The following is a 24,916-nucleotide window of genomic DNA, read 5'->3' as shown; positions in this document are numbered from 1 at the left end:
ACAAGGAAAACCCATGTTCTTTCCCATTTTCGGGGCATGCACGTGTAAAGACTGGTTCAGGAAACATTTAATACAGGAAAAAAATGTTATATGCTCAAATGAAAGAGAGTTTTATAGTCAAAACTTACACATATGTGTGTGAGCACATCTATATGCATATATATGCACATACACATCCTGTCATATAAATATGTATATATGCACACAAACGTCTTTTTGGAAGGTGTCTGGCTTCTCCGAGGTGAGAGTGTCAAGTGAAAATAAAGCAGATCTGCATTTTTCTTATTTATTACCTCACCAAACGCACTTCCCTATAATTAATACATTCCTTTTACCAGCCTTACAACACTGACTTTTTGAAAAACGAACGCACCGGTGCTCACATGACTTGACACGTAGTACAAAGCTTATGTCGTGGGCAGGGAACACGACGATGTACGACATCCCAAAAACTGCAACCACGGCCCCCTGGCCCTTTAACCCCCCAAAACTGCACCCAGAGCCCCCCGGAGCTCGGCTCCCGCCAAAGAGCACCCAAACCCGGCCCGCCGAGGAGCGGCGGTGCCGTGGCTGCCGCGGTGCCCGGAGCTCCCGTCACGGCCCCTGCGGCTGCGCCCCCTCAGGGCCCCCGGGCCTCGGCTCCCCGGCGTTTGCTTCGCTGCTTCCTCGGGACAGCCCTCTCTCCTTCCACAAACCCCTTCCCTTGGCGTTCCAGAATCCCCTGCCACCTGCTCCGTGCTCTTCCATCCCCTCCTTCCCTCAGCCTCCTTGCTTCTGCTTCACAGAATTACAGGATCACTTAGGTTGGAAAAAACCTCAGAGATCATCGAGTTTAACTTCTGCCTGAACACCACCACCATCTTAACTAGACCATGGCATTAAATGCCACATCAAGTCCTTCCTTAAACACCCCCAGAGACAGTGACTCCACCACCTCCCCGGGCAGCCCATTCCAAAGTCTAATCACCCCTTCTGTGAAGGAATTCTTTATGATGTCCAAACTAAAACTCTCCTGGTGTATCTTACAACTATTTTCTCTTGTCCTCTCCCTAGATGCGCGTGAGAAGAGGCCGACCCTCATCTGGCTACAACCTCCTTTCAGGTGGTTGTGGAGAGTGATAAGGTCTCCCCTGAACCTGCTTTTCTCCACACCTGCAGCTCCCTCAGCCACTCCTCACAGGACATGTGCTCCAGACCCTCCACCAGCTCTGTTATCTTCCCCTGGACACACCTCAGTATCTTTCTTGGGGTGGGGGGCCCAGAACTGAACATGGCACTCAAGGTGAGGCCTTGCCGCTGCCCTGCTCCTGCTGGCTGCACTATTTCTGATACAAAAATAATGTGAACACACCTGTAACAACTTTCACATACACGTAACTTGATTGACCCAGGTTTTTTGAGCTGAACCAAACCAAAGTGGCTGAGTCCCACTTTACATCTTTCCCCTACTTATTTCAAGCACAGAGGCCTCTCAGGTTTCTCTTTGAAACATAAAGTAGTATACCAAGCAAGAGAGCTGGGTTTGGCTCTGGTTCTCTATAGGGTGAGAAGAGTTTACAAATTCCACCTGATTTGTCATGGTAGTGTTCACTTCTGCTCTTCTCCGTAAACTCTTTTTGCTCTTGCACATACAGACAAATTATGTAGCCCATAATCTGCCACCCAGTGACTTTCTGACTGTTGCTTGAACATCTTCATTTACAGAGGAGATTGTTTCTGCACTATGTCAGTACTAAACCAGAAAATGGCTCCTTATTAAGCCAGGCCACATTGCTCTCTCCACAGATGGGAGAAGTTACTCATCCATCAAGTTTAAGCCAGGCCAAGAAGAAATTAAATCAGAGCTTGGATCACCATCTGACTGGTTTCTAACCAGCCTGACTTGTTTTTACATCATTTACTGGCTTCTGGTGATGCTGAATCATTTAATGTACCTTAGCCCTGACATGTGATGAATGGCTTGGAGACACTGTACGTGCACATCCAGTTATTCCTGGAGCTGGATTCTTTGGCAGGAGGCAAGACAGACTAGGAATAACTGAAACTAAGCCACTGTCTTTACTCTCTGTGGCAGTATCCACTTTGTGCTTGACAAGATTCAGCATTGATTTGCTACAATTTTTTGACAGTGCCAACCACAAGAAAATAGGAAGGGGAAGAAAGAATAATGTATTCAGAAAAAAATATAGCTGTCAGTGTAAGAGCACTGATGGTACAAGTGAGAGTAATAATCAGGTACAAATTTGCTCTGGATTTATGGCCAGCTGTATGTTTAAGCCATACCTGATTTTTTTGGTTGGTTGGTTTTTGTTTGGTTTTTTTAAAATACTAAAGCTGTATTTTACTGAAAGTACGTGTCAGAGGTAAACCCAAGATTTTTGAAGGGCAGGAGAGGATGATTGATTGTGTATAGTTTTTCAGTATTTGGAGAATGTTAAAAAAATTAAAAGCAGTGTGAAAATGATATAACACTTGTGAAGTAAGGAGAGATCTTTGCCATGTAAATAATCCAATTTTCTATGTCAGCTGCTAGAACATGCACAGGCACTTCAGAAGGTTTTCTACTGAAAACACTAGGTGAGAAACTGTGATACAAAGTTCAGCTGAAATAAGCCACATTTTTTTCACATGATCTTATTTATGAATCATTAACCACCTTGGATACCCATCCAGGCCTAAAAGCACCTGCTTACTTGATCATCTCTAGGAATTCAGAATTAGCTAACCGACACTCATTATTCCATTATTTAACAGTGGCGACAAGGAACATAGTTAGACCAGGCATTCCTGAGTAACTTCCTGGTCAGGTCTTTGGATTAAAAAAAAAAAAAATCACCCTATTTTTGTCTTTATCTTCAGAAAAAATAAAGCTTTCTTCACAGGGAGGTGTTTAGAGATGGCTGCTAACAATTCAAATGCTGCTGTGATCCTCAAGGACTGGTACACTACTCAAGATTCTGCATTGATCTTGTTTCAAGTTGTCGAACACCCTTAACATTTTTTTTTCATAGCCTTTTATTTATTTGAGAAGTGTTGAAGTATCTGTAATTTTACTAACAACATTTAGCAAAAGAAGAACTTAAGAGCTACAAAAAATAGCTCAGGCCTTGCTGAAAGAAATCAATGAATTTCTGTTTTTTCCTTATTTTATCTTTTTCAGGAAAAATATCTAGCAAAACACAAAAATGGCAAGGTCATAAATGCACAGGAGATGGATTACTGCCAAACTTCAGACACTCCAAGGAACTGAGGAAGAAGGGTGTAAGGTAGAGCACCTTAGCCTACACAGTTTCACCAAGCCTGCTGGCTGGATCAACTAAAGGTGTGTTTTACCATTTATTGCTAAAACTGTCTTTTCTTGCTAACAGTTAACCTGATGTTTGGTGACAAAGGTGCAGAAGCTGAGATTCTTTGCAAGACAGGAATAGCTTTTACAATTGCAAATAACCCTTATGTTTTATAATCTCCTTTAAAAGAAAAAAAAAAAAAAGAAAAAAAACAAACAAAAAACCAGAAAGTGACAGATATATTGCATATCCAGACTATTTCAGAAGTTGTGTTCTTAGCTGTTAGAAATTATCAGGAATGTGGTTGTAAAATGGAAATTCTGTTCTCCTTAAACACATATTGATGTACATTTTTTAAAATTGTTTTTCAACCTCCACCCTCAAAGCAATGCCTAGGAAAATGCACGAGCATAAACCTTATTATGAATTTATGTTATGAAAAAAATATTTAGGTCCATTTAAAGGCATAGACAGTCAGCTGATATTCCTGCTACTTACAGCCATTGCATTGGGAAAACTAGGATTAAAATCTGCTTTTCCCAGCATTAACTTTTCCCCCTCATGGCACAGAAGGCAGCTTCAGGTAAGCAGCAGGTTGGTGGCTTTTCTTTAGGACACTTACCTGCCATCCCAACAGCTGCTTCACACATCAGGAGGAGACACAGCCACGGCATTTCCGTGCTCACACGATGACAAACTTCCCAGCACCGCCTGCTCACCGCCCCATCCATAAAGGAATAAAAGCAGGGCAGCAGCTGCCCCGGAGGAGAGAGTTGCCATTGGGGTGGGTGGAAGGTTCTAGCACAGGGCAGGGCACGCTTAGTGCCTGGCAAGGGTGGAGCAGAGTCCTGAGAGGCCGGGAAGGTGGGAACATGCGGGCAGGGGAGCTGTGTCTATTTGTTGTCATCTGGAGCAAGTCCGGGCTGACGCTATTGAAAGACAAAGCAGGCGGAGGAGGTTTGTGCACGGACTTTTTACCCGGGGGCGTTCTGGTCGTGGTGGTTGTTTTAGGGAGTCTCACAGAATTTACTTTTGGAGTTATGGGGGTGCTTGTTTGAAGGAGGAGGTGGAGTGGGCAGTGCAGCTCCTCAACAGAGCGGATGGTTTTGTGGGTTCTCCTGGGGTTCCTGTTCCTGTGCTTCCTATTCCTTGCTGTTCTGCCATGACTCAGGCTCCAGCCCTCCTTCAGTTGTTCTCAACACCTACAACCACACTAATCCTACACTGCATTAGTAAATTTTAATAGCTGCTGTTTTCTTTACTTCTGATACTGCTCCTCCAGAGTTCACTTAATGTGTAACATTGAGCCGAGGAGGCAAGTGGAAGACTCAAATCAGAGGATAACTTGGGTTGAAGAATTTGTTGGAGTGGGTGCTATCCTAAACTTTTTTGTTGTCTTAATTCAGCGTGGCTATGGTGTTTTGAATACACTGTAAGCAGGTAGCTTCATAAGTGAATGCAGCTCCTCTAATGATAAGTCTGGTTTCCCTTTTCTAGTTTAGAATTATTATTTGTCATGGTGGGGTATAAATTTAAGAAAGGAAAGTTCTCAGCTTTTCATATGGGCCTAAGTAATCAGATGTTAAACATACACTAAACTTCCATAAGTTCTGTGTATCTTAACCCTCGAGTTTTTGAACATTGCAGCCAAATAGATTTTTCCATTCATTCCCTATAACCAGTTCCTTGGGGCATTTTATAAATAGTTGATTTATTTATTTGGATGAGAATATTGTTTTTAAAACGACTCTGTTATTCTGGAAAAAAAAAATCTCATTTAGTGAGCATGTAGTTCTGTTCCTTAGTAAAAGCCACAGGATATAGGGATCTGAATCTTTTTAAGTCTTCTAAGCTATGAAAAATCTTCATTCTCACGCCTGTTAACTTTGGCACAAAAAGTGAAAGGTGGATAAAAATAAAAAATATAAAGAAATTGTTTACTATTCTGTGGAAATCCATGGCTTGGAAGAGACACTAAATGAACATGAGGAAAATCTTGTATGTGCTGTTCAGTGCTGATTAGCCAGGTGGCCTAATAGCTAGCTCTCATTCTCTGCTATGTGGAATTACAGGGAATGTAGAGAAAATTTACATTCTTACAGTGGTGTTGTAGAAGACAAAGGCTGCAGATCCAGTGGGATTCAGTCATAGCCAATACTTTTGTAATAACCTTGTTTATTGCTATTAACTATTAAGAGGGCATTGTACATGTAGCATGATGTTAAAACTTTTTAAAACACTCATTAAGTTAGTAGGGATACAAAGTCTTCCAGAAAAAATGGGAGTAAATTGTAATGTGAGTCCAGCCATGTCCCTAGGGAAAAACCTAAATGCATAATCATGTTAATGAATGACTTCCTGTTTCCCCATCTGAAAATAGAATGAAATCTTTGCCAATCTGGACTCCATATGATAACCAAGGTGGAAAGCTAAAATCCATGGATCCTTTTAGAGAGAAAATGGTAACCTGTATGTTTTCTTGGTATTTCAGCTCTGATAAAGTTAGAGATTTTACAGGTTGAAGTAATGAGGGTGATTTTTGTACTGGTCTCCAGGGAGATGACACAGAGTAGCATAAAATGATCTTGCTCAGAGCTGTGCTTTGAGACCACCATCTTCTTATTAGTGCACACAGTGTTAACCTAAATGCTAATCTGATAAATATATACAAAAAACATTTTGGTGTCAAACTTCTTACAAAAGCAGTATATTTAATATGAATTATTTCGGCTTTTGCAAGTTTCTGCTGTGGCTGCTAATGGTAACGGAAGTTACTTAGGACGCCTGGCTAAGCTGATTTTTTGACCAATATTAGGGAATTTTGTACCTCCCAGATGGACTATACTGGTTTTCCTCAAACGTGGTAACCGCAGTAGCAAATACCATTAAAAGTAGCAAATCTTTCTAGTGTTTGTTATGTTTTGAGGTTTGGTTTGGTTTGCTTTTGGTTGGTTCTTATGTTTTGGACTTTCTTTAACCTGTTTCCTGTGCTTTGGGTATGAATCAATGAATAATGGTAAAATGGAGGCAAAATTTTATGAACAAGCAATAACATCTCCACCAACAAATCAAGTTTTATTCTCATTGTGGCCATTAAAAACAGAAGTAAGGGTTCTGGGAGGTTTCTTCTGACTCATGGCATGTCTCCTGTGTTGCTTTTTATGTGATTTAGAGTGTGTTTGGTGGAGTGCTGTCTGTTGGAGTTTGAGGTTTTTCTTCATGGATTTTTTCCCTCAGAGGACAGTGTGAATTTTGCTGTCCAGTTCCCTATTTTGATACTGCTGAGGTCCAAAACACATTTCCTTCAATGCTTTAAAGACAGCTTTTCCTTCCATACTTTAAATATGGGATAAATACTGGATACAGAACTGGAGACATACTCGTTTCATTTTAAAGCTATATCTATCAACTTGAAGGTTAGGCTGTTTAACAGCATGAGCTGAATATACTAGAGCTGTCATTACTCATTTTGTCACTGCTAAATTTATAGTTCATTGTGAATTTTGCTTGATTTTAAGTAAATTTTCCCCTGCCTGCTGTGTTAAAGCCTTAGGACTGTCAGTGCCTAATCACAATTTGAAAGTTTTCACTTTGTGTGCAGTTGTAAGACTGCTTGGGGATTCCCTTAATTAAACCAAGCAGATGTGCTGTACCTTTCAAAATCTGGCTTGATTAAACCCTGGTCTTGCCTGGGCTTACAAGCCTGATATGGACACAACTAGAAAGGTTCTGTTTGCTTGCTTCTTTGTTTTATAGCATAGGTGGGTTTGAGACTTAAATGGTTTTTGTTCAACAGGAATACTAAGGAAAACGCGAAACGTCCCGAAATAGAAGGGGCAGCAAGCTTCCTTACTTTACCAGGCATGCTGACCTGTGGGCCTTCCAGTCAGTCAGTTGCTTAAATGTCAATGGTATCTGCAGCATAATTCCAGCAGTAAAAACTCAATGACCTCCTGCAAAATAATTTCAGATGCTTCTTTCCACACTGATTAAATGGGAGAGGGAAAAACTTTTTTTTTTTGCAAAGCCAGCTGTTTCAGTTAGAGTGAAGAGAGTAGGTGGCAAGATACTGGAATTTCGTTAATGGAAGAATGGCCATGGGACTTTTGGTATACAGCTTTAGGGCTAGGCCAAAGACTGCAATTTTGTTATTTTGTTTTCTGAAATCACTAAGTCATTGACAAGGACAGATTTGAAAGATCTTTTTATGTCAGTGTGATTCTTCAAGCATCCTGGGGAAATCAGGAGTTGTTCATGTAGTTATTGACTAAATTTCATTTCAACACTCCTTTTTTTCCAGAAAAGCAGATTATTTAATATTGTAAGTGTAATAAAAAATTCACAACTCTCTCTTGCTGTTTGTGAAATCACTAGACGGAATTTTCACTGCTGTTTCATTATAGTAAAAATTTGTATTTTTTACATTTTAGTTGTGTATTTTTGATTTTTTAATGTATTTGTGTGAGTGTGCTTGTCTGTCTGGTGATAGCATCACAACTGAAAAATGCCTGAGAGATGTTAGTAAATAATGTGAACTATTACTTTGTTTCCTGGTGTTTCATTTGGTGCTTTCTTCATTGTTTCCAAGAACCTTTGTTCCATGGGTGCTTTTTTTTTTTACTCCCTTTTTATAACATGAACCCAGCCTTTATTGCCACAAGAGAAAGAACTGGAAGAACTCTACCTATTCCGTCATATATATTTTATATTGTAAAACGTGGAGAAGGATAAAGTAATTTAGCCGATTGTGTTCCACCTGGCGATTACAGACAGGAAAAATCTGTTTTAAAAAAAATACAGTATTTAAATATATCCAGATTTCTCTTAAGTAATAATAATTGTTTGGTGTGAACATAAGTCTTCAATTGCCTGGAAACACAAGCCCGGATGTTATCCAGATGCAGCTCCACTGAACAAAGTGCCTGCTGTTGCTTCAAGGAATCCAGATATCATATTAGGCAAAATTCCCACTACGGCTGTCAAAAGCAATGCGCTTGCAGGAAGACCTAATTGTTTCTGCGTTTCGCTGGGGGGCTGAGCGCTGTTATTGCCTGCCGTGCCTTCGAGAGGAGATGAGAAGGGCTCGGACCGCCCAGCTCCGGGGTTTGGGCAGGAAGCTTTGTTTGCGTTGGGGGCGGCGGCTCGCGTCTCAGCGCGATGTGCGGTGGCTCCCGCAGCGAGGGAAGCGCCGGCGGGAATGGTCAGTGAAGGGGGTGGGCGGCCCGCAGGGGGAATTAGCTCAAATGGTAGAGCGCTCGCTTAGCATGCGAGAGGTAGCGGGATCGATGCCCGCATTCTCCAGTGTGGTTTTGCTGCGCCGCTGTTTTGAATTCAGATGCGTGTTCCTGCAGCGGTTTCGTAAGGATTAAAATTAATCCGTTTGGAGACGTGTTTACATAGTATGAACTATTTAAGTTTTTAACGTTGATCAGAGCTGAGCTTTATTTTATTTTTTTTTTAGGTGTAAATTATCTTCTCCCTATGACAAGAGGAGGATATTAAATGATACTGTGGGAGACCGAATATCACTTGAAACTCACGTTAGGAGCAAGCGTGCCCTGCCCATCCCATAGCGAGTGCAAGGTAGCTGGAGAGACTCTAATTCTGTGGTGAGCTGGTGATTTTTGTAGACAACTACTAGTTTGTACATCTTCGCAGGGACAATTCCAGTAACTTTTTCTATCATTAAAAAGTGCACATTCGGTGCAGCGATAAGGGACGGAAGAGCATATTTCTTTTTTCCTGTATCACAGAGTAGCAGCGTTCGTTTAGGTGGGTTTGTAGGAAATTGCTCCTCAAAGGCTACATAGGTGTGATCCATACAATTAACATTTCTTGTCCCCTTTTTTTTTTTTTTTTGTCTCGTGAGGTGGTCTCTATTTCCTGCTGTAGATTTTCTACCACAAACCCGGGGCAGCTCGTGGAAGAAAATCTTCTGCCGGCCCATCAAAACACTGGAGAATGCGGGCATCGATCCCGCTACCTCTCGCATGCTAAGCGAGCGCTCTACCATTTGAGCTAATTCCCCCTGCGGGCGGCGGGCGGCGCGGGGCGGCCGCACTGGTGCTGCATCGCCGCGCCTTGCTGCGCCGGGCCGCCCTGCCGAGCACTGAGCCTCCTCTGAGTTTACCTGGAAAACCAGGTGGTTTAAGAGTTCGTGTTTAGTTTTTGGAGAGGAAAAATTAATGTATTCTTGTGTTGTAGTCTAGAAGTTATTTGTATGTTCAGCTTCATTTATTGACTTCAATAATTCTGTCCAAATAGTATTGCATCTTAAATATATGGGGTCACTAGGCACATTTCTTAAATAGAAAAATTCACCTGTAGACATACTAATTGACTTTGCAGTAGGAAGCACATGGCCAAATCTCTATTCATAGGCTATTAAATCAAAGAATGCTTTCTGGATTTCAAGAAAGAAAATGTAGTTTACAGGGAGAGTGGATACACTGATATGCTCTGTTTAAATGTGGAGGACTAAGTCCTGCTAGTAAACGAAAGTGTGTGCAGTAATTCAACAGCAGATGTGCTGGTGGTTTTCTCTGAATGATTTAACTCACTGCATGGCAGCAACCAACCAGTCAAAACAAAATAAATTTCAAAACTGAGCATCAGCAAGTTATAGCTTGTCCTAGGTAAGGTTGTACTCCAGATCTGTTACAATCCAGTTACAGGTCGAGATGTGGAACTACTACAGTGTGGCTGCAAACATTTTCTTAAAATTCAAATATTCTCCTGCTTAACTTCAGTCTCTACACAATAAAAAAATTAAAATTTATCCCTAACACTTCTTGCATTATATTGGAGATCATTTTTTCTACCTCACTTGAGCAGACTTGATGGGGGAAAGCAAATATGCAAAAGCAGTTTCAGTCCTTCTCACAGGCATTACATGTATCTGAGGCTCACTGATGGCCCCCTGCAGCCTGTGGCCGGGATCTCTCCCATATCATGTTTCACGAGGTTCAGTTTTCTTTATCAACCCTGTGCAGTCAGAGTCATTATGAAAAGGCAGATTACCTCTCCCTGTTTTTCACTACCACATCTCACTCTGCTATCACTGAAAAGGCCTAGAGCTTCACCCATTTGGTTCACAGAAAAACAGTTTATTTAATGCCCGAGCCAGATAAGAGTGAGGAAAGATCTCTGCACTATTTTCAATTATTAAATTGAATTTCATATTTTAAATTTAATTAAATTATTTTATATTACTATATAAAAACAACATTGTTTTGTGATCATGAATTTGTTGTGAGTGTTGCTAGGATTTCATGTAAGATGGCAAGTAAAATGTCCTAATTTCTTAACCTGGCTGGGAAAACTTCCTCACCTGTGTCTGAAAAATAGCCCAAGCTTCCTGGGTTCCATTAAAAAAGGGTGTTTCAATTTTGTGTCCACATACTTTCATTTAACACAGATTGCTTCAATGCATCTTGCGGTCAATACTAATGGAAACTGATGTAAGTTAATTTAATCAGGCTTGAGTTTTGTTTCTGGATGGTCTCCTGAGGGGACATCAGGGCAGATGCGGGTTCTGTATTATCCCGAAGCTGCTCCGCTGTTTTCTGTGATGTGGTTTCCCTGAGCGTAGGAGAAGGACAAATCTCGCGTGTGGCTCCGAGGGGCTGCAGGGAGGGCACGGCTTTGTCGCGGGTGTTGTTAGCCTGAGGTGCCTTATCGCGTTACTCCGCCTTGCCGTCAGGTTTTTCGTCATCTCGGGCAAAACCAGAGGCGGCTCCAGGTCAGGCGGTATTTAAATGTTCCGAACGGCTGCCCTGGGGTTACTCCCCGCGGTGAAAAAGCAGAATAAAGGCGAAAAACACAGTTTGTATTTACAGCTATTGAGGTCTGAAGCGACAGGATGCCCGAGCTGGGCACAGGGGGAATTAGCTCAAATGGTAGAGCGCTCGCTTAGCATGCGAGAGGTAGCGGGATCGATGCCCGCATTCTCCACTCTCGGCTTTTTGCTCTTCGTGGGAGTAAAAATTACTTCTGTGCGAGTATTTAAAAAAATACTTAAATAAAGCCTGACGCATATAGCAAGAAAGCAAAATGCCGCAGCGCACTTTCCTTCGTGATGAACGGCAAGCAGCAAACAGGTTACTTTTTATTATTATATGCACACAGCTGGAAAATATATCTGTTCCATTTTGCCTTGTTTCTTGCTGTTCGATTTGGAAATGCTAAAAGAAGTTCTACACATGTATGATTTTGGAATCGAAGTTGAACGTGTTCTCTTTTGTGAACAGAGAGGCCAGAGCAAGAGAGGAAGCTTCATTCTGTGTATGGAACTATGACTTTAGACACTCGCAGAGAACCAGAGTTCTGTGATCCCAGGAACAACCTCGAGGGGGGGAATTAGCTCAAATGGTAGAGCGCTCGCTTAGCATGCGAGAGGTAGCGGGATCGATGCCCGTATTCTCCAGTGTTTTGCCAGATGGGAAATCATCCAAACAACATGTGTAACTATTTCGGTGAAATGTTAGCTTTATTTCCATTGAAGTAAAACAGATTTTTTTTCCCTTCCTCCTTTTCTTCCTCTGCCCTTACCTCCTAAATCAGGCTTACATAACTGTATAGGTCAATCCTCTGTTGTAAAAGTTAACTTCCTGGACAGTGTAAATTAAATTGAGCAGGAAGAGAAGTCTGCAGTACAACATTTTTCCATGCCCAATGAAAAACGACACATCGTGTTTTACCCCGAGCCAGTCACCAAGAGCTACACAGTTGCACCACTCACAGCCCCACAATCAGAAGTGTAAAAGCTGGAGAGCTCAGTGGAAATAAAGGCAGTTTAATAGGGAAAGCAAAAGCCACGCACACAAGCAAAGCAAAACAAGGAATTAACTCCCTGCTTCCTATGGGCAGACAGGTGTCAAGACATTCCCCAGGAGAGCAGGGCCCCATCACATGTAATGGTTACTTGGGAAGACAAAAATCACTTCAAGTGACCCCCCCTTCCTCCTTCTTTCCCCCATGTTGTATACTGGGCATGATGTCATATGGTCTGGAATATTCCTTTGGTCAGTTGGAGTCACCTGTCCTGGCTGTCTGCTCTCTACCTCCCATGCCAACATGGAAATATGAGAAGCAGAAAAGGCCTTGGCTCTGTGTAAGCCCTGCTCAGCAGTAACAAACACATCTCTGTATTATCAACCCTGTTGATTTGTGTTCAGCACGAATTTAAAATACATCCCCACAACAGCCATTGTGAAGAAAATTAAGTGCACAGTATCCAAAACCAGCACACAATGGATGAATGATGATTAGAGACCTGAATTAGACCTAATGTATCTTGATCACACAGTAGAAATACTTTCAGAATGCTTGTTCTTCCCCAGGCCTTATTTCCTCACATCTTCAGTCTGTTCATGGATGAGGAAATGTGCCTGAAATCAGCAAAATTTATTATTCCATTTCTTGGTGTGTCTCCAGAGACCAAAAAGTTAACTGTCCCCTTGAATGCTCAGGTATACCTGAAAATTCATAGCATACCCAAATGTGACTATTTTCAGTATGATCAGTAGATTGAAGATGCCTAGAATGGTCATACTAAATCTCATTGTTCTGAGAAGTCCAGGGCAACCTTACAGCTGCTGCATAGGCACTTATTTTCAGCAAAGTTTTTCTCAGTTCACAATGTATTGCTACTGGGTTCTTCTACCCATGACATGCTGTGGTAAACTTGTTTTGTAAAAAACTATTTCTCATCCTGATCTTTGATATGTAATTTTTTATCTCATCAACTGTAAGCAGTGTGGACAGTGTAGACATCTGTCTCAGGAATGTCTAATGGTTATGGACTCATCATTCTTTTAGGATGAACACAACATAATCCAAGATCATTTCAGGTAAGTAAATAGATGGATTATTTTTTCCCTCTTCATGAAGTGAAGGCAGAGTACAGTTTGGAATATTTCTCAGTAACATCCAATTTCAAGTTTGGCTGAAACAGTTATGCAAGGATTCTAACCTGCTCATTGCACTTAAATTAAAAAAAAAAACAACAAAAAACCCACATAAAGCAATCGTGCTGCTTTGTACAGCTGAGAAAGGTTGACATAGCATTGTATTTTTCTATTAAAAAATCATCATACCATGCCCTTGGGATTACTGTAAACAAGCTACAAGACCTCCTTCTTTCAGGATTGATTATATGTCATTACACCAAAGGTGGGTAATCTTAATTAGTCAGACTTAAAATTGAAGTAAAGAAACCAGTCATACTTAAAATTGAAGAAATGTAGTTTCAAGTAAAATCTGTCTATCTTTTTTACATTGAGGATACTTCCATAGTACACTGAGGTCAAACAAAAAAAAAAAAACCCCAAAAGCAGAGCTCCTTTCATGCTTTCACAAAGAACTTCCAAAAAACTGCAGAATTCTAGACAGAAAAGTGCTCAACACAGGAGATGCTGATTTGTACTTGAAATGAACACAAGACTCCTTTTTAAGTCAAATAATTTTATTTCCACTTACTGCAATACCAACAGTAAAAACTGCAGTTACTAAAAAGTCATTTCAGTTTTTACAATTTAAATGGAAATACAGGCTCTTGTTACCATGCTCTAAAAACACCATAAAAACACAAAGCCCTTGCCATGTTAGTAATTACATTTAGCTAAAATGTAAATAGTATTACTGACATGAGGATTTTCATAATACCTTGTAATGACAGTGATGCCACTTAGTCATGACTACCCTTGTCATAGCAAATGATAACCCAAGCTGTGAAAATCTTGCAGTGGCAATATAGTAAGGCAGAGAGGAGCCATGATAGTTGGTTGGCAGGGAAAGGCTATGCCTGTCATAGCAGATTCATAATCCCAAATCTCAAAGATCTTGCAGATGACACTATCTTGAGTAAGGCGAAGTACAAGTCGTGACAGCAGGCTCTCAAGCACAGGGTAACTCACAGCAGCCTCACTGTCTTTCCAGTCACAGTCAGGAAGTCCTCATCAGCCAAGGCACGAAGCGCTTCTTCAAACATTTCCTTCGTGACAGCCTTAAAGAAAATGAGCAAATCAAATAAATATAGGGAAAATACTTGTGATACTTTCTATCAATTTTCTAATATTTTTCTTTGAAGTTTTCATTCTATGTTAGAACTGAAGCCTGGCCCAGAACCCTGAAGCTGACTTTGGTAATTCCAGAAGCCACAATAAACTAAGGTACAGCAAATTCAACTCATTTGTCTGTAAAAGAACTGGCTTTCTAGTCATACTAACAAATCGTTCATGTTTCCATTTCCTTCCATAATGTGATTTAAGGACACGAATGTTCATGCGGAAAAAAATGCTTTTAAATGTTAATGGAAATGTAAAAACAATACAGTAAACTTACTATATCAGACTGTGCTCGGAGATCATCCAAAAGCTGTTGGTACTTCAAAGATGGTGCTTTACCCTTTGACTGGATAAGCTTCCGTAAGGCTTGAGCCAATTCCTCTTTTCGCTTACGAGCTGTTGTACTCATTCCTTAGAAAAGCAAAGAAAATACCCGTTAGTGATCAGCTAAGGAGGACAGCTTAAGTTACATTTTAAAAACCACAAAATCCCAACAGTGGCCGTGCTTTAACCCCACGGAAGCACAGACCTGTTGTGAGAATGGATATGTCCACAATGCCAGTCTTTGGATCAGTAGCAGATTGTTTCAGCGCTTCCCGATGGAGGCGTTTTGCTTCCTCCACATCAACTGTTTCCACCTTCTCGGAGAAGCGCACCTTGGCGTGCGCCTCGGCCAGCCGGATCAGAGACTCCAGCTGCCGGGGGTAGGCGGAAACCATTCCCCTGCCACTGCCGATCTTCCTCATGTCCACGTATGCCTGAAAGGGAGACACTCGTCACACAGCTCGCTGTGTCTTAATTCCTCTTCAGTCCCCTGCATCCCCCACCTCTTAATTCAGAATATGAGCAATTCTGGCAAGCCATTCCAAATACTGTATTTCTGCTCACACACCTTCACGGTTCGTCTGCAGTGATGAATAACCACATCAAGTAATTTTTTTTCAGTTATAAAGCAATTAAACCATGGTAATTAATCAAGTTTTGAATCACTTCAGAATTCTGAATCAATCTTATATAGCAGTACTTGTATGTGTGATGACACATTTTGCATTGGAAGACTTTTATGTGTTTTATGTGACAGAAACAAACCAACATATCTGAAAGCTAAACATTAGAATGAAGAACAACTCATCTGATCCGTCTTTCCATTAAAGACTTTTATGTTTTCAAAGATCTTACAGAAGGTTGTTATGCAGATAAGAGAGTGTACGTATGAGGGAATTTCACCACTTCTAACAAGTCATAAAGACTCTGATCATTCTCAGCAGCAATTCCTTTACCTCAATAAGGGCTTGGCCTGCTTCTTCACCTAATCTGGGATTTACATAACTACGAGCATATGCGATGTAATCCCTCAAGACTGCCATATCCATGTATTCCTCCTCCATCTTTTCTTCACTTTGGTAGTACAGTGAAACCAAATGGCGAGCAAGGCGTCTGTCATAAGCTTCATCACGTGGATCCAACATCAAAAAGATCAAGTCAAATCTGAATGGGATATGATCCAGTATTAGTGCATTACTAAATATTAGTGCATGACTACTATTAGTGCATATTTTCTTGTCATTTAGGTGTTTGGGTGATAAAGATTTAACGTAATTACAGGTAAGAATTCCTAGACTTAATTCCTACTCTCAGTAGAAATTGCTTTCTCACACTGGAAAGAAAATGTCCTAGAATTCTCAAGGTACAGAAAAACACAATGGATTTGCTGACACCCTATGGACTTGAAATTTTGAAAGCAAGGTACATTCTGCAAAATTCAGATTCCACGTTCAAGGCTGACATATTTTGTTTCCTTAAAAAATCCACACCCCACACCAACCCCAAAAGAAAGCTGCAACTGCCACACACAAAAAATCCCACACACATAACAAATGCATGAAACGTGCTGCTAAAGATACTGCCCTGAAATACAGCAGCAAAAAAATGCAACTAAATAAAATTACAATTCAAAAAGCACTTGCAGTTTAATTCTGAAGAAAATGGTTTATAATTTTACAAATATATTCAACTAGTCTCAACCGTAAGCAGACACAGATAATGCATTTTTAGCCAGCCAATTATATTTGTAGGCTTAAATCAAATAAATGGTGGAATTGAGATGCTGCTCAAATCTAGAAGCTCTTATCTGAAATTTAAGCCATAAGTGTTCTCAGGATATCCAGTATACTATCAGTGTGCTTCAAATTTCCAGTTACTGTGGAAATTCTTAACAAGATCAACTCCAGCATGTAGTTTATTTTTTTGTCTTTATTTTAGCAAGCACTAAATGTGGCTTTAACAGCTACTGCCCACATGACTGACCAGCACTGCTACCACCACCTCCTCAGGTGAATTTTACAAGCAGCATGAAGCAGGCTTAGGATTCTACCACCTCTGCTATCAAGTTCCCTGATCATCAGTGTTTCACTTGAAAATCTTTATGGAGCTAAGAAAAGCATCCTGAATTTTTGTTTAAGTTATCAATATCCTAAGTTTCAGAACAGCTCTTTTCTAGGAGATGATTACGAAACAACATAGAATTAAGTAAGAGATCCTACAGATCTCATCACACCTGCTCTTCAAGGTCAGCATGTAAATACTAAAAAAGGCACTCCTGTGCTCACATAAGATATTGTAAGGACGGCATATATAGTATGTGCTATAAAAGTTTTCATTAGGTTGTGAACAACACAGTAGTTCCATTCTATTCTGTCACGATTTTCAGAAGAGGAAGTGTAACATCCCCTAAAAATGACAAATGCAGTGCAGTTCAGTACCTTGACAGCAGTGTATGAGGAAGCTGAATGTTTTCAATAGTAGTCTTTTTCGGATTCCACTGTGATTCTATAGGATTAGCTGCTGCTAGGATAGATGTACGAGCATTCAACTGACAAATAATTCCAGCCTGTCAAAAGGAAAAAATATGTCTGAAAACAGCTGCAGTTGTGCCACCAAAACCTCCCTCCAATTTCATGAGATCACCAATGTTACTAGGTGGATTCTGTAGTCAAAACCTGTATTGTGAAAGCCTCTGAGTAAAGCAAGAGCTAAATCCCCTAGGAATAACTTCAGTTTCACTTACCTTTGCAATGGAGAGTGTCTGTTGTTCCATTACTTCATGCAGAACTGACCTTGTGCTTTCATTCATTTTATCAAACTCATCGATGCAGCAAATGCCATTGTCACTAAGTACGAGAGCTCCTGTCTGAAGAACCAGCTGCCGTGTTTCTGGATCCTTCATCACGTATGCAGTAAGACCAACTGCACTTGAGCCTTTGCCAGAAGTATACTGGCCTCGAGGAACCAGGTTATACACATACTGGAGCAGCTGGGATTTGCTAGTGCCAGGATCACCACAGAGAAGGATGTTGATCTCTGCACGAAAATTCCCTCTTCCTGTGTGAGTAAAATCCTTTCTTGATCCACCAAAAAGCTGAAGCAGAATACCCTATAACAATGAAAATATCAATTGTATAGATATAACACAGCAAATCCAGCTGTTCAGCTGAAAAATATGAAAAACAAACACTGCTAAAATTAACACAACTCAATGCATTTACATGGTTTCAAGCATTACAGACAGATATTTTGTACATTGTTGTAACCAGATTTTGGCTGGAACGTGAAGAATCCCCTTTGATGAAGGGTCCTTAGTTTTCCACAACTCCATCCCCTAGATTTGATGGATCTTTTTTAGCATGTTGAGAAGGTAACAACAAAAGGAACTGTCATTACTGTGTTCCCATTTCATAAGTAAATCATTGTATGGTTTTGAATTACACTTTCAGGAACTTGTGAACAATAATAATGTATAATTCAATTAAAAAAACCTCAAAGGAATATACTTGGAAGAGAAGTGTTTGATGTCTTACAATAATTTGAGACCTCCTACTAACTGCAGTTTTCACAATGTTCTAGTACCTCAATTGATACTTATTGGAACAGTCCCTTCTTGGATACATCCAAGTAAATGTTTTGATACTCCATAATTCAGAGTCAACCATAAGTCATTTTGAAGCCACTCTTCTCTTGTGGATGCCTCTTCTCATCACGCACAGTTATGTTACAGGTACTTACTTTCCTTTGATAACCAGTAATCTGAATTTCCAAGAAATAGCCAAGATACACCCTGCAGTTAAGTTTTCCCAGTTCTGCTGCCTTCTTACCTTTTCAATTACCTTTCCTCTAATTAACATTCCATAATAGCTTGAAAAGAATTATGATACACTTACAACCAGCTCCACCCTGACAAGACCATGACATTTTAAGACTGTTCAAGATGACAGTTTTATGAATTTTTAAGTTTCAAGATACATTAACAACAAACAGGAACTACAAATATATACACACAAAAATACATGTCTTGCAAGAGAAATTAAGAACTTTTCACCTTTTTGATATCTTCATGCTCGTAGATACTTGGAGCCAGAGCTAAAGCAAGCCTCTCATATATATCTGCTTTTTTAGAAAGCTCTTTGAGCAATTCCACACGTTCCTCTGTAAACCTCTTTTGCTCATTTTCCTCATCAACACCGTGCAGGCGTTTGGAGTCTGTCTTGCGGTAGTGTATGACATCAATGTGGGTCTTATACACGGATTTCACGCTGCTCACCCGGGGATTAACTCGAATGGGGACTGCCCTGTAGATACCTAAAAACAAATTTCATTCACAGCATTAGACAAGGAGAAACATGCTAATTCCAAACCCTAAAAATTTTACAAGTTCCTAGAAGAGTAGAGCTTTTCTAAACAGCCTAAATACTTTGTCCTCTAATTTCCCACTGTCATGTAGAAGCCATATTTAAGTCACCTAGACCCATTTTTGCAGATTGACATGTATGTTTTATATTCATACCAAAAGTGTTCTCAACAATGTGAGCATTTTTGAAAAAAAACTAAGGCTTGATGCCTTTGAAATTCCCACTCCAGTCAGCCCTTCCCCCTCTTTTTAAGTGACAAGTCTAATAACAGCTTTCTAATGCATTTAAAATAGCTTGGATTTTTTTACTGCACTTGTTTTTAAGCAAAGTGGTTTATAATATGTTGCTGCAGTATCACAAGCCTTACTCTACATTATCACTCTCCTGACTGCAGACACTATTTAAAATACTGTTTCTTCTTCAGCTACAGCTTCAGAATAAAGGAATCAAGATCAGACAGCCTGGGGATGTCTAGCCCAATCATGAGGTCAAACTGGAGATCACTGCTTGCTAAAGGCTGTGTCCCATTGGATTTTGAGTATCTCTAAGGACAAAGACTCCGTGCAGCCTTGCCAACCAACCTGTGATGAGGCTCGACCACACAAACAGTAAAAAAGTTCTGATTTTTAACCAGAATTGCCTGTATTTCAGCTTATGACCTCTGTGTGCCACTAGGCATCATTAAGAAGAGTCTGGCTTTGTCTTCTTGACATTACCACCCCTCCACCCACACCTAACCAGGTGTTTCTAAACATGCTGCTAAGATTCCCCCAAGCCTTCTGTTCTCCACGCTGAGCAGTCACAGCTTTCTCAGCTTTCCATGCATGACCAAAGCTTCTGTTATCGTCAAAGCCCTTTGCTGAATTCACTCCTGTATGTTCATGTCTCCCTTGCCCTGGGAGACCCCACAACTGGACCCAGTGCTCCCTCAACCTGCTGACAACACTCCTAATACAGCCCAGGAGAACGCTGGCACCACAGCCATGGTCAATCAAGCACTGCTTTCTTCCAGTTTTGTTTTTGTCTGCAAGTTTGCTGAGGGTGTAGAACACTGTCCCTATAAGAAAAGGCTTCCAGGATTATTGATTCTGTCACCTTTCCCAGGGCTCAAGATGAAGCCTGCAGTTCCCTCCTCACTGTAGGGAGTACCATTGGCTTTTTTCCTAGTATTTTAGCCAGTCAACATGACTTTTCGAAGATAACTGAGTGGACTTGCAAAGAAAGTATCCAACTCCTTCAGCACCTGGAAGTGCATCCCATCAGGTCCCTTTACACACAGTTAAGATCAATAAAAAATGGAAATACTCAAACCAAATTTTACCTGTGACATTAACTCTGTCACCTGGCTGAACTTTATCAACAAGGTCATTGTGAGCAAAGAGTGCCACTGTATGCGGGGTCTGTCCAGCTGGCATATCTTCAGGAGACTCCTGCAGTTTAATCTAGCAAAAACACCATTTAAGTTGCAGTTTCAAAAAAAGCAGAGCTTTTCCATAGAGCATACAACAGGATTTTGTATTAACAGAGTCTTCAGCATCATTTTCAATCAGGAACATTGCTTAAGAATAAAATATCCCCACCCAAACAGCAAAACTGATTACAAGAAATCTCATTATGAAAATGAGAATTCTGGTATTGCTACTGGCATGGATAAAATGCTGCTACAAGCAAGGCTCACCTAGTCTAGACAGAAGTGGACTGTATATAAAGTGGCTTCGATACAGAAACATTATATACTTAATTTCATCCTCCTAATGCATTTCTTCTCCAAAGTAGACTTTCACTAAGCTGTTTCACCCATTTCTATGTTCCAAAACACTTATTTTCAAAGCATTCAATCTCAAGACACATAACTAATGCTGTTGATGATTTTAGGAGGGTGGGGGAGCAAAACCTAGCAATTCTTCCATTCTAGCCACTACCTAAGCCAACATACCATCTGTTTGTCAGAGAACATGGATCTGTTATGAATCAGCGCCATACTGTGTGTTGTGTTACAGTTCTTGCACACTGATGGTTCAGCAATCCTGCCACGGTCGATTTCCACTCTGGTGGTGAAAGCGCAGACCTGGCATCTAAAGAATGCTTCCTGCATCTCAGGAATTAACTGGGAGCTTCTGATGACCATGCCACTGATGGTGATGAGTTGATCAATGTCTACAAAAACATAAGGACTCATGTCATGACCTCATACTCTTAAAATTCAAATACCATTCAAAATTTCACATTACATCGTTTTTAGGCAGAAGCTAGACAGACAGGTTACTACTATTTTGTTCAAGCAAAAAGAATAAATGCACAATATAAATACTCTAATTTACAGGAGTATGTATACAAAAGAAAGAATCCTTTGCACTTCCAGAACTAATAACACAAGTGGTTGATGATAGGAAATATATCCTTTATTGATAGGTTATTCCACATTTGGGCTCTAAAGCATTTTCTTCTGAATGGAAGACATGAATGGAAGATACTGGTCTGGATGGACCACAAGTACAGTTTTATATAGTCTTAATCTTGTCATATTCACTAAGTTTATGGAAATCTTTAAGATTCTTTTCTAGCATCTTAAGCAAAAAGTTTACCTTCAGGGTTTAGATTTCTCATATTCCTGGTCTTCAGTGCGTTATATGGCCTTACTTGAATTTGATGCTCTAGTATTGAATCAGGGTAACGATCAAAAAAGATCTCATTGGCAGCCATGTCAAATGTTGGGATAACTTCCTGTATTAGAAACAGCTTACATGTTAGATCACAGAATGAAGTAATTATGCATAAAGAATTCTGTGTGCTGCTGATCAGCCAGTAATGATTAAAGTTACACCATTTTCCTACGTAACACAAAACATGCTATTTGGGTCAGATTTATTTATTCATTCACTTGAGTATTGCAAGGAGCGGAAGCACAGAACTCTGACCATTGCAGTTCACCAGCTAACTTTGCATGCAGGAGGTACTCACTGTTTCTATGATCATCTGCTATGAAACAAGACATCTTATATTCAGTAAAATAAAGTAGCCACTGAGATCGCACTGAAGACACACAGTATGCACACACTGCATTTAAACAAGCATTTTAAACCCCAGAAATATGAAAGAACCACCTGAGAGCCAGAAAACAAGTGCACTACCTCACCTGAGGATAGCAGATCAGTTGCCTGTAGAGATTTTCATCAAATGATCTTAGATGGTCACAATTTACATTCAGGAATGGTTCCCCAACCATATTAATCTGTAAGGGAGTTAGGAAATCTTTAGCTCGATGGCATGCAAGACTGAAAAAAGAAAAGCTGAATTACTCCATTACAAGTACCTCTTGGAGTCGTTGCATATAGCGTGGCTCATTAAGATCCAGGCCAATGTCTTCATCCTCTTTATCCAGTGGATCGATAAAGCGCTGGAGAAATCTCTGAATGTCAGAGGTAAAAGAAAGACATGAAAAATTAGCAGAATTTAGTAGCACAAACATCTCCTTTGTACTAGATACAACTAGTATTTGTTTAAATCAAACTAGCTTTTCATTTTAAAAAAGGGAAGAAACAAAACCCACCTGGAATTTTTCTTTGCATGAGGCCACATTAACATCTGTTCCCCAAATAACAAGCTTTTGTCCAAGAGATTGCTCGGTTGCTACTATGTCTTCAGCCAGCTGCATGGAAACAAATTAAGCATATACAAATATTTATATGTTCAAAAAGAAGTTGTCAGATACAAGAGGTGAGACATCCACCTACCCCATCTGAGTGCAAATCCACTTGTCTGGCTTTCCGGACAGACCCCAGATCCGGCCTCTGCCTGACTGGAGTTCCTCGTGCACCACTTCGTGGGGTGCCCTCTACCCTGGAGCTGGGTGTGCCGTAAGTCAGAGGTGAACTGATGTCAAAGTCAAGAGGAATGGCTATAAAAGGAAATGGTTTCTAATGATTATTGAGACATTTGACATCTACAGCAGACTAAAATTCAGCCCCTGCATTTGTCTCATTGGTTCTGCAACTCTGTCATAAAATGAGTAGTCTCAGTCAAGCACAGTGTTCTGTCAAAACACACAATAAAGATGTTGCCAGTCTCCCTAGAACTTTTCTTTGTATTAACAGCTCTTCTCAAAGATCCCAAGTTCAAATAAAGTTTCCCTAGAAAACTTTACAGCAGTACTGCATTTTAAAACTACACTGGAGTTCAAGCATAAAAACATACAGAATTGTAGATGGAACACTTTTTTTAGTATTTTGGGGGTGGTAGAGCAAGTGACACAATTATCAGTTACTGGAATTAAAAACAACCCTATCTTTAAATGCAAGAAAGGCTTTCTATGGCAAAGAAAGCTTCTGCGTTAGCAGTTTTAATACTTTCTATAAATAAAATTTAAAAATTAATGTACATTCCCTGATACATTCCAACGCTAACTGGAAGCTACAACAGAGACCTGCACCCCAGACACTGACTGCACTCCTGCAGTGTACAAAATTCAATTGAGAAACAAGAGACAACGCTCATGTTCTTCAGCCGGCTCAGGCCCAGCGCTGGCTGGCCCCAGGGCACGCAGGGGTCCCGGGGCTGCATCCCCGGGCCCGCACATCCCGGGCCGGCCCAGCCGCAGCGTACCGGAGTGGCGGAACTGCGGCGGGCTGGAGAACAGCGCGTCGGCGGCGCCGGGGCTCTGCGCGTCGGCGGGCGGGGACGTGGGCATGGGCTGCAGGTCCCCGGTGGAGGTGGAATCGTCCGTCCGACGCTTCTGGGAAGGCGGAGAGCGAGCATCTTGCGCTGCGAGAGACAAGCGGAGCCGGAGTTACAACAGCCAGGCCGCCGCACCAGGCGGACCGAGGCGGGGGATGGGAGAGCATCCCCGGGGCGGGGGAACCCACCCCGCCGGCCCCTTCCCAAGGCAGCACTTACGAGTCGGGGGGTTGCTGCCCCGGCCGCGCTTGCCCCGTCGGCGGCTGGGAGTGGAGGCTGGCGACGACATGGCGCTGCTGCGGCTCCAGCTGCGGTTCTACCTGGGGGCAGGGGGTCGGCGAGAAGAATGAGCACGGCGGGCGCTCCGCTGCCGGCCAAGCCCTGCCCTGCCCTGCCCGGCGGGTTCCCGTCCCTTGGCTCCCCTGGGCAGCCGCGACCCCGGCCCGCAGCCACCTGCACAGCCCCGCGAACACCGCCACACTCCGCGCCAAAGCCAGCGGCGTGCGCGCGCTCTCCCGGGCTTTCTGGCCAATGGCGAGGCGCGACCGTAACGGGAACGCCCAACGAAGGCAGAAAGGGGGGATGCGGAACCGAGGGGGAAAGGAGGAAGTAGATGAAACCTCTGGATCCCCGAAGTGAGGGTCGCGCCTCGCTCGACCTGCTACACTAGAGAAAGAATTATAATGCAGGTTGCTACTTGTGATACAGACAGGGGCTGCCCCCAGTAATGGCACATCGCCGCCCCCCCCGCAACCTAGCGTGGAGCCGCCCGCACCGTACCGAATTTCGCGGCAAAACCAGGGCTGTAGGCGGGCGTGGGGAGGTTGGAGCGGCCCATTCTCAGAGGAGGGGGGAACCGCTGCTGTGTGCAGCATTGCTGCCCAGTTCTGGGCTCCCAGGTACAGCAGAGACCTGGAGCTCCTGGAGCGGGTCCAGCGAAGGGCAATAAAGATGGTTAAGGGACTGGAGCGTCTCTCTGATGAGGAAAGGCTGAGGGAGCTGGGCCTGTACAGTCTCGAGAAGAGACGACTGAGAGGGGACCTCGTCAATGCCTCTCAGTATCTGTAGCGAAGGTGCCAAGAGGATGGAGCCAGGCTCTTCTCGGTGGTGCCAAGCAGCAGGACAAGAGGCAATGGGCAGAAACTGATGCACAGAAAGTTACACCTAAATGTGAGGCAGAATTTTACTATGCACTGACCGAGCA

General features: G+C 41.8%; 2 protein-coding genes, 1 long non-coding RNA gene and 4 other non-coding genes across 16 annotated transcripts in view; 4 read left to right on the top strand and 3 right to left on the bottom strand.

Annotated features, from left to right (window-relative positions):
* UBE2V2 (ubiquitin conjugating enzyme E2 V2) overlaps positions 1-4,074 on the bottom strand; it is a 34,630-nt gene extending 30,556 nt beyond the window's left edge. The window contains exon 1 of one of the 2 annotated variants that reach the window (XM_064385799.1): positions 3,910-4,074. The gene's annotated coding sequence lies outside the window, so the exon portion shown is untranslated. Of the gene's footprint in view, positions 1-373; positions 490-3,909 lie in introns of those variants that run through there. The other variant, XM_064385802.1, reaches the window with a different exon arrangement.
* Positions 205-23,181, top strand: LOC135278917 (uncharacterized). 8 transcript variants are annotated; one of them, XR_010346309.1, is made up of 7 exons: positions 205-435; positions 1,054-1,282; positions 3,161-3,322; positions 8,749-8,896; positions 13,107-13,138; positions 14,377-18,407; positions 19,463-23,181. It is a non-coding gene; the product is annotated as an uncharacterized LOC135278917 (long non-coding RNA). The 8 variants fall into 8 exon arrangements; XR_010346304.1 differs by lacking the exon at positions 205-435 and adding an exon at positions 643-803; XR_010346312.1 differs by lacking the exon at positions 205-435 and adding an exon at positions 11,537-12,399 and having other exon boundaries at positions 643-1,282; positions 8,749-8,870.
* On the top strand, positions 8,516-8,588 carry TRNAA-AGC (transfer RNA alanine (anticodon AGC)). Its single transcript has one exon. It is a non-coding gene; the product is annotated as a tRNA-Ala (tRNA).
* TRNAA-AGC (transfer RNA alanine (anticodon AGC)) lies at positions 9,243-9,315 on the bottom strand. Its single transcript has one exon. It is a non-coding gene; the product is annotated as a tRNA-Ala (tRNA).
* Positions 11,168-11,240, top strand: TRNAA-AGC (transfer RNA alanine (anticodon AGC)). Its single transcript has one exon. It is a non-coding gene; the product is annotated as a tRNA-Ala (tRNA).
* On the top strand, positions 11,640-11,712 carry TRNAA-AGC (transfer RNA alanine (anticodon AGC)). The gene has a single exon. It is a non-coding gene; the product is annotated as a tRNA-Ala (tRNA).
* Positions 13,735-24,221, bottom strand: MCM4 (minichromosome maintenance complex component 4). 2 transcript variants are annotated; one of them, XM_064385769.1, is made up of 17 exons: positions 24,166-24,221; positions 23,932-24,032; positions 23,641-23,799; positions 22,773-22,936; positions 22,589-22,687; positions 22,352-22,447; positions 22,175-22,270; positions 21,624-21,762; positions 20,975-21,195; positions 20,360-20,480; positions 18,729-18,988; positions 17,421-17,786; positions 17,116-17,243; positions 15,634-15,841; positions 14,883-15,111; positions 14,631-14,764; positions 13,735-14,292 (listed from the first exon to the last, which is right to left on the bottom strand). In XM_064385769.1, the coding sequence occupies exons 2-17, from the start codon at positions 23,999-24,001 to the stop codon at positions 14,200-14,202; spliced, it is 2,583 nt and encodes an 860-aa protein (XP_064241839.1). In that variant the 5' UTR covers positions 24,002-24,032; positions 24,166-24,221; the 3' UTR covers positions 13,735-14,199. The 2 variants fall into 2 exon arrangements, with proteins under 2 accessions (XP_064241839.1, XP_064241834.1); XM_064385764.1 differs by having other exon boundaries at positions 23,932-24,208.
* Between the last annotated feature and the right edge of the window lie 695 nt (positions 24,222-24,916).

The sequence above is a fragment of the Passer domesticus genome, chromosome 1 (assembly GCF_036417665.1).
Source record: "Passer domesticus isolate bPasDom1 chromosome 1, bPasDom1.hap1, whole genome shotgun sequence".
Classification (NCBI taxonomy): Eukaryota; Metazoa; Chordata; class Aves; order Passeriformes; family Passeridae; genus Passer; species Passer domesticus.
This window is presented reverse-complemented; position numbering and strand designations above follow the sequence as displayed.